The following is a 15,169-nucleotide window of genomic DNA, read 5'->3' as shown; positions in this document are numbered from 1 at the left end:
AGTAAAAATCAACAGTTTTTTAAGGAAGGAATTTGGGCTTTACCATCTCGTTGGGAGAAGGTTACCGACTGTAACGGTGGATATTTTGATGAATAAAGGTGATTATTTGAAAATATTTATTTATTTATAATTTCCCCCAAAAAAACGACAGGACTTTTTGAATGACCTGGTAGATTCTCCACTTAAGCCATGAGTATCTGAGGCTATATATACCGTCTATGCTCACCCTCTAGTGGTTTTCAATACCAGTGAGATGGGAGGTAAAACCTGGAGATCTGGAAGGGGAAAAGCTAAAAAAAAAAAAAAAAAAATTAAATCAATATTGTATTTATTGTTGAAACTGAACATGAATTGAAATTTTGCGTTGTTGCCATTTTAAAGTATTGTTACAATGTTAGAAATTCATTCAACGTTAGTAATGAAAAAATCCTTTAAAATTTATTTTAACTAATAAACTTTCCTCCATTCTATCCCATTGATTTTCTTTTTATATTTACAATGTATTATTTTTACTTTTTTTTCAGGCAAGAATTGATTGATAACTACAATGAAGATTCGAACATATTTATATTTTTGTTGACCACAAAGGCTGGAGGAATTGGTATCAACCTCACAACAGCCGACACTGTCATTATTCATGATATAGATTTTAATCCTTACAATGATAAACAGGCAGAAGATCGATGTCATCGTTTAGGACAGCAAAAGTAAGTCCATTGTCTTGCATAGAGTAAAATATTTAAAAAACAATTAGTATATTATTTTTTCTCATTTAATTCAGGAAATTATAGTATTCCCATGATTCATCATCTTTGATAAATTGAGATGAATTTTTTCCAATTTTGATTATTACTTAACTTCTTGTCAAGACAAAAAATAATGTTGATAATTTAAAAAGTAATTTTTTATATTTTTGGAAATAAAAGTGGGAGAATGAAAGGGACTTGTCATAACTTATTTTCTTTAAAAAGTACATAATAAGTACTAATCATTTATTTTTTAGGCCTGTTCATATTATGCGACTTATTAGTGAAGGTACAGTAGAAGAGTATATCTACAAGAAAGCTCAAGAAAAATTGAATTTGGAACAGGAATTAATTGGTAACTGATTACTTTATTTTGTTATAATTTAATTTAATTTTAAATTTAACTTACTTATGTTACTACATTTCAGCTACTGAGGAGGAAACGGAAGTCAAAAAGAATGTAGAAGACCTGTTGAAGGAAGCACTTGGTATACAGACATAAACAAATACAAGCACTTTTCCATTTTATGTACTGTATTAAAGAAATCTACTCTCATTCCATTAATGTTTGTGTTATTAAAAGGTGCATTTATCATTTAGTTAAATTGGTTCTGAAAGTGCCTTCCATGTGATATTAGTGGTTAGTGTTGGATTTTGACCTGAAGGAGAGAAAAGTGTTATTTTTTTCTTTTTTTTACTATTTATTTTTAAAAATTTGCTGAAAAGCAAATCCAATTATTTTCATGTTAATAATTTACTTTTATATGTTAAACAATAAAGAAAAAATGATCCACCTCGTCATTTGTACAGCTCTGTACTTAACCGATTCATTGTAAATAAAACTTTGAATCTCTGTCATGATGTTTTAAAAAAAAAATTAAAAAGTTTCTAATAAATGTGTACACCTATGGATTTTAATTTTTGTTCTCTAATGGATTTTTTCTATCAATGTATAAACCTCAGTTTACCTCATAGTCCTTAGTCATAATTGTGCTAAAATTACCTACAGATGAAACTAATTGCTAAAATTGTCAGGGCATAATATTTATCAATGGTTCATTCATGAATAATGGGTTAAATCCATGACAATTTTAGCTCTTAGTTTCAACTATAGCTAATTTTTGCTCATCTCTGTCCTTAGTAAGCAGGTTTAACTATAATATCCAGACCTGTTTTTAACTCCTAAAGCTTCAAGTGTTGTTTTAGAAATAATAAATAATTACAAACATGTCTTGACTGAATCAGGTAACAACCTGAAAGTATTTGGTGAAGAAGAAGTGTATGATTTTCAGCTGTTTAATTAATTATGGGTTTATACTTGATTTAAGAAGTTCTTTCTTTGATCAAGTATTTAATCAGTTATCATCATGGCTTACGTTAATGAAACTACTTATTCACTGCTCCACAGAGACATTTTAGTATTAAGAAATACTTGATATATTTAGATCATAGTTTGATAATATTTGAATAGCATTAACTATGGTATTAACGCAGAAGAGGAAAAAAAAGGGATATAAAATTGTGGGTTCAAGGTATGGATGGAGACAATTTTTTCATGCTTGTGGAGCATACTTAATTTTGCAGCCCTTTCTTTCATCTTCCCTCCAATAAAAATCTTCATTTTTATAACATTATTTCAAAATAAATATCACTTCATAATATTAACTCATTTTATAGACTGGTTTAAGCTCAAAACATTTGAAAAGTAGAACCAAATATTTTTACCTAACACAAATGAAATTTTATTCAAAATTATCTGCACCCTAAATTCTGCTGCCTAAGCCAAGTGCTTTCTTTACTCACTTCCCAGCTCTGGTATTTATCGAAACTACTTCACTAAAGAAGTATACATAATTTAATTGAAATCTAATTGGGTGCAATTGATGCAGCTGAAGAATACAAAATGGAAATAAAGTGTAAAATTCAAGTGCTAAATTTCTATTGAGGTTAATATTTAAAGAATTTCTTTAAAAATGATTTTGGTAAATCGATACAATTTTAGAAGTGGTCACTAACAATCACTCCAAACGGAGCAATGAATTGGATTAAATGGCGTGCTTGAAGTATTAACAATTTCAATGATCCCACTAATTTTCACACCCATCCATCATTCCGTTTTTTACCGACTTGTAGTGATTCATCTCCATGTATAATAATAAACACATATTTTATAATATTTACAGTACAAATATTTCAATGAATAGATTAATATAGCTATTGAGAATTAACAGGGTATAAATAGTGCAAGAACAAGGAACTAGCACTAGTGCTCTATAATTGCAAGAACTAAATAATTTAACCTTTACAGCCTGAGTATTAAAAGGTAATAAAAATTCTAAGCATATTATAAATTACAAATCCACAAAACATGTTTAGTTCCTTCTAATTAATATTTATATTTTTAACATGATAAATAGTTTGAAAAAATAAACAAAATTGTAGGTTATTCATATCAAAACCTTGGTGAAGTATTTTATTCAGTCCTATCTATAAATTTTGACTGTATTTACTGACTAACAATTTTTATTATTATTAGTTTTGGGAGAACTGTTTATGTAAATAACTAGCCTTGTATTGAGAGACTTTACTAAAAAATTGAAACTGCACTTAACATAGGATATGTCACGACAGACTTAATACAGGGAGTGGGGGAATATCTTACCATAGAGAGCATGCTCAAAAATAAATTTACAATAATTTAAAATCCCAATAATTAGTATAGGACAGCCTATAAACTACAGTCCATTGTTGGACTCTATCAGTTTTCACACTCATAGTTGGCTGACATGATCAGATTTTCTCCGGGTGGCATGGAGTTCATTATTGATGGAATTCTAGCTGAACTGGATGAGTCCAAGAAATTTATACAGGATTTCACACTCAAGGTCATTCCATGTCCTGTTGGCGTGGAACAGGTGTAAAGCAGTAATCACCTCAAGGATATTTTTTTATGTTAGTCATGTTTTTTGACAATAATTCTTTAACTTTTCCTCAGTTCTTAATTTTAATTTATTTATCAAGAGCATATGGAGCATTAAACAAAGCTCTATAAAATATGATACTTTTTATGTATGAATAATGTTTTTGTCGTAAAAGATATTTTTGGTTTTAAAAATTTTGAGGTTTGGTTAAGAAAATTGTATAAAAAGTTTCATTTATTCCAAAACTACTGAACTGAGTCCAATGAAACTTTAATGAGATAAATTATAAAAATAATGTGGGTTTATTTTTAATAAAATAACAAAAAAGGTGATAATACTAAATTAAAAAATGATTGACTGAAAACTATGGAATTTACTTTTCAGAATGAATCATCACTCTTTTAGAGAACTTATACATTGTTAAAAAAGAAAATTCATTAAACCAAATTTTATAGGTTCCTTATTGGAAATAAAAATTCAGGTTGGTAACATCGACCAGTAAAATTTCTTCCTTTACCGGAACACCAGATAAGAGAGCCTACCATACTTGAAATTAGATTAACTAGTATAGGCATATAATGAATTCTAATATTATTTATTATTATAAGCACAAAATCTAGAGTAAAAATCATTATTTTTCAAAATATTGTCTTTTGATAGTTAAGAAAAATTAAATATAATTTGAACATTTATTTATATATAATTTTAAATATTTATGTCATTTTAAAAAAACAAAATTGGTAGCCTATTGAATTATATGGGTTCGTTAATTTAACCAGTAATATCGATTTTTAAAATTTTGTGATCACTTTCTAGCAATTCATTAATGAAATGTCCATTGAAAAACGGAACAATTTGGACTTCAGCCATTGTTGTGAAAGCTTTTGTCTCTGGCAGAACACCAGCCATGTGATAAATCACTCCATTCATTCCTCCATTATCTTTTAGTAATAGACTATTGTAATTATTTATACAGTATTTGGCCTTACTTTACCTCCATTCAGTTGGAATTCATTGCCTTGATTCATCAAAACATTTTTGTGCTGATTTATACTAAAATTAATCAATATTTAAATATAATAATTTTTTATTAATTTAACTGTTATTAAATTGTGCAATGAATGATATATGTAGTTAAATTTATATTATGTATCAATATTTTAGACCAATCTTTTAAAAAAATTTACCTAGTTTTCAGTTATGTAAAATCTGGAATTTTATTTTTTAACTATAGAAGGATAAACTTATTTTTTTATTGGAAAAAAACAAATAACTAAAAAAAAATATTATTTTCTTTCATTTTACTAATAAACTGTTAATTTTTAAGTGCAATAATTACTTTATTTTTTAAATTTAACTATTAATGATTTAATTAAATACATTAATAAATAAAATTATTGAAAATCTATTAATACTAAAGGTAAGGTCAATATGATTCATTTTTAACTTTTCTAATCAATAAATAATTTCTATATATTTTTTTTAAAATCATCTATATTTTTATTGATTATTGTTGGTAATATTTGTTAAATGAATATCTATCTATTATAATCAATTTTTGTCAATTTAGTTCATACATTGACATTTGAGATTTTTAATAAAGAATGATATTATTTTATTTTTTGTAAATCTATGATAAAAATAAATTATAGAATTTTTGAATCTGCTATGTCAATAATGAAGTCATTTGTCATGACAATACTACACTTTTTAATAAATGTATGTATACATCTTGGTTTGATACATTTTCACCCATTATGGAATCTGTTTGTAAAATATTATTTACTATTGTTGATTTTTTATTTCACTAATAAGGTTTACTAAGATGTTTTATGAGATAAAATTAAATAATTTACCTCATATACATGAAATCACAATAACTTGTGAGAAACTCATTCATGCTAATTCTTAAATTGATATTATATTAATAAAACTAATATGCCCTGTATGTAGTGAACTTTTTTGTCAATTTTAGTGACTGATGGTAGATGCATAATGAATGATAAAACAAGTTACCTGATAATAGCCTTGATTTTGTATCTTTCTTTTAGTAATTTGAATTACAGAATATATTTCAAACCTAATAAAATTAGTCATGCAATTGTTTTTATACTCCATAAAGATTCAAAAACTAATAATGCATTATTTGTTTATGTTAGAAATAAATAAGCAATGCCCGAATAAAATAATTTTGCATTAAATTTGGGTTATATATGTCTGCTTCATACACATATTGAGGTATGTCCAAGCATATCTGATTAATTGATTAGCACCCAACTTATATAAAAAATTAAAGGACTAAAAAAACTAACTATATATCATAATATTTATGTATTCCTCTCAATTTCAGTAAATAAGATGGGAAACAGATTACAGTAAACAGCAGTTGCACAAACATAATTAAATTCAATGATAGTAACAATATTTTTTATGTTATGAAAAACCTAAAATACAAAATATCCTAATTAATGAAGTTAACATTTTTTTTTTTGTAAATAACATCAATATGAAATATATTTGGCTATAACTTTTCTTCCATCTCCTTTAATAAATGATTCATGAAGTTATCCTAATCATGTTGGGTTTTGAACCTGCTTCCATGGGTATAAAATTGCTTAATTAGTCTAAATATAAAAATTCCATAGGCCAACCACGATCTACCCCCATATTACACCAATACCATTACCATAATGGAAGATGAAAGACTCACAGCTGCTTCCAAACTCAAACTGTTATCTGTATTGGACAACTGTGGTTGCAAAGTGAAATATACAGACACACAGGTCTATTTTTATTTTTATATATTGTGTAGACCCTTAAGCTAATTATATTTAAAATTAAGTTTGTTTATTGATATAAATAAACACACTTAACATTGTCCAATATGATTATTAGAGTTCAAATTTTCTTATATTACTAGAACTTTGTGTAAATAAAAATTGGGAAGTTTCTCAACCAGACATGTTTTTTTCACAATAATCTGTATTAACATATTTACTTAGTTTATTGTGAATACAGCAACTATTATTTACAACCGGTGTTAATTTAGAATATAATTTGAATATAAGTACAGTATAGATTTTCTGTATTATGTAAAATATTTGATTTTACTATATTCATGATTATTATATTTTATCTCTTTTCTTTATAAATTACTTTATAAAATTCAATATTTTCATTAACTTTTTTTATTAACCTGGATGATGTAAATTTTATTTACAGCTTAATTCAATTCTATGACCATTTAATGAAATTCTTGATTCTTGAATAACAAAAATGGTTATACATTAGAAATTAAAAATCATAAACATTTATTTTTTTGTTTTAATTATTTAAGTTAACCCTGTTCATTCATACTATCAATTTGAATAATCTTATGTTTAATAAATTTAATTAGTATCACAGCATATTCCTATTAAAAGTTGAGACCTAATAATGTTTTATTGTATTATATGTTAAATTTTATTAAAATTGATATTAATTCAATGTATAAATATTACATTATTCCCAAATTTTTCTGTTAAATTTTACTTTACTTCAACTGATTTTTTTATATATCAAATTTAATTATAAATTAATTATCTCGCTTGGCAATATTTAAACAGAAAACTAAATTAGGGCACCTAAAAAAGATGGACCGATTATACCTGGCAAGAATGAGGTATTATTCAGTCACAACTACTTTTGGAAACTTGCCAATTCTTAAATAGTTATATAGCTTGATTATCAATCCTAAAAACTTTTATCATTTTGGCATTCCAACATTGGACATGGTTCAAAAATTTTAAAATAGTGGAATTTTTTTGTTTGGAATAAGATTATAGTTTCAATTTCATTAGATTTATTTTAGTAATCATAATAAAAATGTATTATAAATCTATAGAACTGTACCTCAAATACACACAAATGAGCTTAGTTTTACAACAATACGCACTTATTATAAGAAAATTATTAAATCTATCAAATTTATTACTTACTAATTGTAATTATACTCAATTAAAAAAAAATTGATATGTATAATGCTGTGGTATTCTTTATTTTATCTCCAAAATTTAAAATATAAATATTTGTTATCTATAATAAAATTAAAATATTATTTACATTGTGAAGTTCATATACTTATTCATCACTCACTATTATAAAATTTAATGTATATTATTAACATTGTTTTAATAATATTTATTATATAATAAAGTCATAATAAACGTTAAAATTGACCTTGATTGTAACATACATTACCTATTTCTTTTAATCGAGTATTTCATATATTAATATTATTATGGAAAAAATTGAATGAAATAAATTAAAGTGACCTTATATTATTTTAATGATTGATATAAAAATAAAAATAAATAAATAATTGAAATTATTAAAATGAAAATGAAACAAAATTAAATTATTTGAATATACATTTTTAAAAAATTAACTTTTTTGTTAACATTAAAAATAAATAAACAAATGATATAAAAAAAATAAAGATATCAAAAATTAAAAAAAAAAAATCATAAGATAGGTTTACTATGGTAGAATGTATGTATACACACACATATATTTTGTTTGATTATTATTATGAAATGTATAATTATTTTACTGATGCATTTAAGGGAAACTATCATCAGATATGCTGATATAAATGATCCTCAGTTAATAAATTGCACCTGTTGCAAGCGAAATAACCCATGCTATTTTAAATCATCGGGTGGCTCTCATAAATCAAGACAATGACCTGAGTAGCTGGACCACAACTCCTCCCTGACGGGTTTCATTTACAGTCCTGATTGTTTGCCAGCAGTGAACAGGTGACTACAATCAGAAACAGTCTAACTTTAGATACGCTTCACCAGATGGTTCCTGGCCTGGCCAGTTCCCACGGAATGGAACAACAAAGGATGATCTATAAGAGAACTTGTTCCCTCACTCTTCAGCCTGATCCTTAATGAACCTTCTTCTACTCTACTTAATAACAGCCTTTTGTTTCACAGGTATTTTGTTTTCATAGGTTCTGTGTAGTTAAGAATTAGGCAATCAGTTTAGAAAGGTGATATATTGTTTCAAGGATCCAGCTGCGTCAAAGTTCGGTTGAATGTCCCGAAGTTTGTGCGGGAAGGTTCATCACCTACTTTGACTTGTCATTATGATACTGAAGGAAAGCCATTGTATTCTGTCAAATGGTATAGAGGGCAATACGAGTTCTTCCGATATGTTCCACAGGCACGACCACCATTAGCTGCTTTCCCCCTAGGAGGAATCAATATAGATGTAAGTAGATATTGCTTGTCAAAAAATGCTTCGATGTTTTGTAAAATAAATCAGAATATTAAAAATATAAGGAAAAGGAATAGTGATAAGAAAAAATATTAATTCTCTTCATTTACTCTAAGATTCATAAGGCTTGTGTAAACCTGCTTATTGCAGTAAATTTATAAGATAATTCATATCAAGTATCTTTTTATGTGATTTACCTATTTCTTTAATTTTCTTCTTTTTTGCAATTGTTATTGAGTGTGATGTAATAAGTAATTAATGAAATGATTTGGAATTTACTTCATTAGTGCCATAGTGATATTTCAGACTAGAAGAATTTAATAAACAAAGAATTTAATGTTTTTTTTAAATTTTACAACTCAAAACATTTGCCTAAATAGGCCAGCCTATACTCATGTGCAGTATTTTTTTTTTAGTATTAAATTAGAAGATAAGAACAATAATAATGTATTATAATATACTGTTGTAAATAGCAATAAATAAATATTATAAAAAAAAAGAACAATTATTAAATAAGTATTAAGTAATTGGAACGGTTCAACTTTGTTGTGATCTTAGTTTTATATGAGTGATTTGAAAAAGCATTAATGTATTTCCATCAAATGGAAGAGTACAATGTTAATTGTAATAAAAGAAAAAAATGATTTATATGTTTGTATATAATTTTTACATTTATACAATATGAAAATGACAAGTAAATGAAATTAGATTTAAATAAAAAAAAGTATTTTTATCACTTATGTTTATATCACATATAAATGTATGCCTCATCAAAAGTTTAGGGCCACCTCTACGTTTTTTGGAAAATTTGATACATTTTCAAATAAATACAACATACTAAAATGCCTTTTAAAAGTTTATTTTAGATTTACCAAATGGAACTTTAATACAATAAAAATAAAGAAAAAGATAGGATTCTAGAGAAACTTAGTAAAGATATTTAATTAACCTTTAACTGGTGAGGTGGAACAGACAGAACTACTGAGGTGGGTTCTAACAGAGCCTAATTTTTTTTTCATTTATACAATTGAAAATTAACTTTATTCTTTAATCCAGTTATGCTCTGTAAAAAGGCTGAATCCAAGAAATTAAGTATTTTCAGATTTTTGTCTTTTTACTAAAATCATAATAGATACTAATTAATATAAATATATGAAACACAATAGGGTATGTAACATGTCCTAAAAAATAAGATGTATTATAATTATACTTTAGTTTCTTACCGTGAATATAATACGAGGGAAGAATGGTAGGGGGTTCGGACTGTGAAGAATACAAATAAGTAGAACATATTTTATTGGTGCCAAACTTTCTGAATTTCAGACCTTCATAAGAGCTAAAACAATATAACAACCACTATGAATAAAAGGAAAACCAAGTAACAAGAAAATAAGAAGATAATATATAACATAGATATATAAATAATGTTGGAAGAAAACTTTTAGTGTATAATAAGATAAAAGTAGTATAAAAATATAGTCATATTAAAATTATGAAAGAAAACAAAGTAAATAATAAATAATAAAGTAAGTAAATATATATTAAAAAATGAAAGTTTATTTAAAGTTAAAACTATGAACAAAGTGAAAAAGTATTTTTCCATTTTTCTCACTTTATCATAATTTTAATTAAATAAAAAACATTTTTTTACATATATTTATTCATGGTATTTTCATATGGTATTAATTATGTTATACACAGTTATAACTAAATACAATGGATCAAAAGATTAAAGGAAATTAGAATAAAATAGAAATAATTGGGGAATTTACATCTGCTTCTTGTGTAGGTGCAGAACCTAAAAATTTAGGAAGATTAAATATGGTCATATTATTTTTCATCAGTATCTTAGATTAGTGCAATAAAAAAGAGGATGAAGTAATTTATTTAAAAAGTTTGAAGTGATGGAAAGCTAGAAATGGGCCGGTTCTTTCAAAAATCAAATTAAATCTTAGTATTTTAAAAAATATTACGAATGTGTGTTCCTTTATATATAAGGGAGGTGATGCCTACCTCTTTATTAAGAAGGCTTTAATTTATTTTACACGAAGTGAGGATGTTACCTTTAAAAACCTGTGATATATAATTTGGCTGGAGTTATATGATACTCCATACACAGTTTAAAAGACAAGTTTGAGTTGAGGTTGGCTTGATTCTTGACTCTAAATTTCTGTTTGTTGTCTGAAACTTGAAGAGAGCAGTATTAAAAAGAAATAAATGGATATTAAAACTGGAACAAGTCAACTCTTGACCACATAGCATCTGCTTCTTTTAAGAAGTAAAAATATTTTATCACCTCAATTGTAAATTTAGCTATGTTCAAACTGGGTTCAAGTAACTAGTAAATTATTCTTTCATTTTGTAAATTGAGTTTGTGATAATATTTCAAATAAGCTTTTAGTGCAGAAAAAATACTGAATAAAATATTTTTTAATAATTTCCTCATTGGTTATTAATACAAATATTTTCAAAAATATTGTTGTAGAAATAAAATTGATATTTTCTTGAGAATTATATGATATACTAATTAGAATTATTAAGAATAATAATAGAGGTTGAAGGTACCTTATGTAAGAAAAGCATTTTGAGTCAAGCTTAAGTCACTAGTTAACAGAGGTTCAATGCTGGCCCATGAGGGTATAATTTTATTTCATAACTGACCCATAAACATAATAAACAACAAAGAGTAGAAGAGTATCAAAAGAAAATTTAGATTGCTGTAATTCTTATAATGTCAATAGAATTGATTCTTGGGCTAATCATTAAATTTTATAATGATTTAATTTGAATAAAATTGTTGATAATGTTAAATTAATTAAACCCAAAATGTAGTACAGCAAACATAGGATAGTGATTATATTTTAAGTGGAAGTTTTTTTGCCTTAACATTTTAAGAAATAATTTTGTTTTTGTTTTAGATGACACATTCAAATGCTAATCAAGTTACATTAATAAATGTACCAAGATATATCAGCGGGAAAATAAGTTGTGAAGTATCAGTTGATTTAACATTTAAGACAGCAACTGATTCTGCCAATTTAACGATTAAAGGTATGAAATAATTTGACCAAATATCAATATTTATTATAATTGCTCTAACTGGAATTCTATTTTGCAGATATTCGTATTAGGAAGCCATATTTGAATGTTTCAAGTAATAAATTATTCCCATTAGAAGAGTTACAAATAACTTGCTTAGCTGAAGAAACAGATCCACCGCCATTGATCAATTTCTATATCGATAATGTTAAGGTATTATTCAAATACATAACGTTTTAATTACCCATTTTAGCATACTAAGGTATTTATTAATCTACATATTATATCAAATGCCGTTAAAGTTAAAATTTGTTGTTTTTTTATTATTAATTCAATGTGATTTAGAGCACAAGTCAAATTACATAATTATAAACATTCGAAAACTTTTATTTACACATGTATACAACTATATGAAAAATAATACTCTTTAATCTTTGACTTTGTCATAATAATGATTTTAAAGAGGCTGAATGGTTTTCAAACAGATTAATATTACGAACTAAACATATCCAAAATTTAATGACTTCTGTTAAGTAAGAAAACAGAAAAGAAACAAAAGGAAAAGACTGAAAATTTGTGATCACACATAAATTAAATATTTAAATCATCTAGCATAGTCAGTAATTCTCAAAGTGAGTGTTGCAGCCCAGTAGGATGCTGCAATAAGGCCATAAGGGTGCTGCAAGATTTTCAAATAGTTAAAGTAAATAAAAAATTTGTAAAACTCAGTTACTTTTTTTATATGTGTTTTACTGTATTAACTTTAATGGTTTATTTATTTAAAAAAAAATTTAAATAAAAGATTACATATAAAAAAAGTTTGAGAACCACTGGCTTAGTGGATAGGTTGCTGGATTAATATTTTTGAACTCTTGCTACTATTAAAATTATATTTTATAAAAAGTTTTAATCAAATTTATGATTAAATAAAACTTTTTTTATTTTATTATTTTATTTGTTATTGTAATTTTTTCGTAAATTGTATTTGAAACTTAAGAAATTATGTTTAATAAACTGATAAGAAAGACTTGCTAACTTTTCAAATTCAAACTAAATAACTGGCTATTATGGTTAATGGCTTAGTTTATTTTTTATTTATTAAATATTCTTAGATCTGTCTCTAAAGTTTTTTCTTATTTTTAAAATATAATACTATATTATAATAATAATAAATAACACCATTTTGAAAAAAAAACTCTGAATTTTTTATCAGTATTCTCTGAAGTCATTTTAGCTTCATTTTTTTATGTTAAAGTTGTTGTGTTTAAAGATCTAAAAAAAAGCTTCACCCTTTATTGATGAAAAAACAATCTTTTAAATCAGGAAATGATACGTTTAGTTCAAAATTTGGACTGCAACTTTTGAAATTATTTACAAGCTGCTACAACATAGTAACATTTAAGAGGAAATTATATTTTGTTGGCATGATATAAATGTATCTACAAGTTTGTTAAACTAATAAATTTACGTAATTCCGTTTTGTTTATTACTCCTTTACAGTAAACCTTCTTCAAGTTTTATAAATGACTATACATGATGTCTGGTTCTTTAAATGGACTGTGACCAAAGGACAAATGTCATTTTGTGCAACAAATAACTTTTTAATTTGGCAAAACTAATTGTTTCAGTCCATGCTTGGCCATTTTCCATCAAACTGTCTTCATTTTTCTGACTTTTTTCCCATTCCTTCTATTTGTTATAGATACAATTTTTTAATGGATTTAAATATAAACCATTTGTCTTAAATTTATAAATTAATTAGATTGTATTTCTTAAATAAAGTATTATGCAAATTCAGTTATTACACCCCCCCCCAAAAAAAAAAAAAAAAAAAAAAAAATGAACATTATATGTATAGCTGAGAAGTAATTTTTGAATTGCACATGAGTACATATAGTGTGAAGTTGTATAAAAATTAATTTAATATCCAGACACCTTGCATTTTTACACCAAAGTAGTCTAGAAGTATTTTGGCCTTCTACTACTGTAGTTGTAGTATTCTATAATAGACTAGGAATATGTATGTATCATAATAGGATGAAAAATTTCTCATTAAAATGAATAATTTATTTCTTCTGGAAAATCAAACATTCTTTGATGAACCAAAAGGTTGAATTTTCAAATATTTAATGTATATCTACATATTTATAAATTTTAGATAGACCGGTCAATGATTAAGGACATCAATAATGGAAAAGCCATTCTCAACAGTTCTGTACTGCTGCCATTTTTAGAATTAGACTGTGAGCACATATCCCCAATTTGGTTGAGATGTGATGGATATGTAGGAGGGTTCTATCACTTATCGTCAGCCAGTGTGCCGATAATTGCTCAGTTTCCAAGAGGTATGAATACATTTTTTGTTATGAATATTTAACTTTTAAATTAATAATAATTTCTTGTTCTTGCTGCCTGTTGTTTCAGATCATTCTTCATCCTCCATTAATGTTAGTATTGATTATTGGTTATTTATTGGAATCATAGTGAAAAATTTTATAATTTAGAACTTATGATTCCAATTTGTATGTAACCTATTTTTACCAGAGAACTGTGATACATTATTTTAACTTCAAAATTAAAAGTTACCACATTAAATTTATAAATCTTGAAGGGATTTTAATTTTATTAAATTAGTTTTTAAAAATGATATATTAAAAAAAAAAAATCTTTCCTCTTCTTAAAAAATAAATAAATCTCTTTCACTCAAGTTTTAACTCAAATTTTTTAACATTGGTTAATCTTCAGATATAAATATTGGACTAAGTAGGTATAGATGTTATGTAATGTTAATTAGTTAAAAGAAGACAGCAATGCTAGAAGATGGGGTGCTGGCCTTGAAACGTTGATTTAAGTAAAAAGATAAAGGACGTTTAAGGAGGAAGAATGATATTTTCACTATATTCAACTAAATAATTGGACTTAGGTATCTAAAAAAATTACCCTTAATATTGGTATCATACTTATATGGTTACAATAAAAAATTAAAAATGTAGGTAATAAAATTAGAAAAAACAAAACAAGAATAGTTGTCATTAACATATATATGTAAGAAAAGCATTTTGAGTCAAGCTTAAGTCACTAGTTAACAGATGAAATAAATTAAAGTGACCTTATATTATTTTAATGATTGATATAAAAATAAAAATAAATAAATAATTGAAATTATTAAAATGAAAATGAAACAAAATTAAATTATTT

At 25.5% G+C, this 15,169-nt stretch overlaps 2 protein-coding genes across 6 annotated transcripts in view; both read left to right on the top strand.

The window, feature by feature from the left end:
- Etl1 (SWI/SNF-related, matrix-associated actin-dependent regulator of chromatin, subfamily a, containing DEAD/H box 1) overlaps positions 1-1,664 on the top strand; it is a 32,428-nt gene extending 30,764 nt beyond the window's left edge. For both annotated transcript variants that reach the window (XM_014427873.3, XM_014427872.3), the window contains 3 exons: positions 525-707; positions 1,004-1,101; positions 1,175-1,664. In XM_014427873.3, coding sequence (XP_014283359.1) covers positions 525-707; positions 1,004-1,101; positions 1,175-1,248 — 355 coding nt within the window. In that variant the 3' untranslated portion in view covers positions 1,249-1,664. The remainder of the gene's footprint in view (positions 1-524; positions 708-1,003; positions 1,102-1,174) is intronic.
- Positions 1,665-8,468: 6,804 nt separating this feature from the next.
- Positions 8,469-15,169, top strand: part of LOC106685285 (uncharacterized) — a 25,655-nt gene continuing 18,954 nt past the window's right edge. Inside the window, exons 1-6 of one of the 4 annotated variants that reach the window (XM_067046144.1) lie at positions 8,470-8,649; positions 8,706-8,926; positions 11,851-11,983; positions 12,051-12,184; positions 14,130-14,316; positions 14,766-15,013. In XM_067046144.1, the coding sequence (XP_066902245.1) occupies positions 8,604-8,649; positions 8,706-8,926; positions 11,851-11,983; positions 12,051-12,184; positions 14,130-14,316; positions 14,766-14,788 (744 nt within the window). In that variant the 5' untranslated portion in view covers positions 8,470-8,603 and the 3' untranslated portion in view covers positions 14,789-15,013. Of the gene's footprint in view, positions 8,650-8,705; positions 8,927-11,850; positions 11,984-12,050; positions 12,185-14,129; positions 14,317-14,395; positions 15,017-15,169 lie in introns of those variants that run through there. The other 3 variants (XM_067046058.1, XM_014427864.3, XM_067046114.1) reach the window with 3 other exon arrangements.

Source organism: Halyomorpha halys, unplaced genomic scaffold, assembly GCF_000696795.3.
Source record: "Halyomorpha halys isolate HHAL.00 unplaced genomic scaffold, Hhal_1.1 Scaffold677.1, whole genome shotgun sequence".
Taxonomy (NCBI): domain Eukaryota; kingdom Metazoa; phylum Arthropoda; class Insecta; order Hemiptera; family Pentatomidae; genus Halyomorpha; species Halyomorpha halys.
This window is presented reverse-complemented; position numbering and strand designations above follow the sequence as displayed.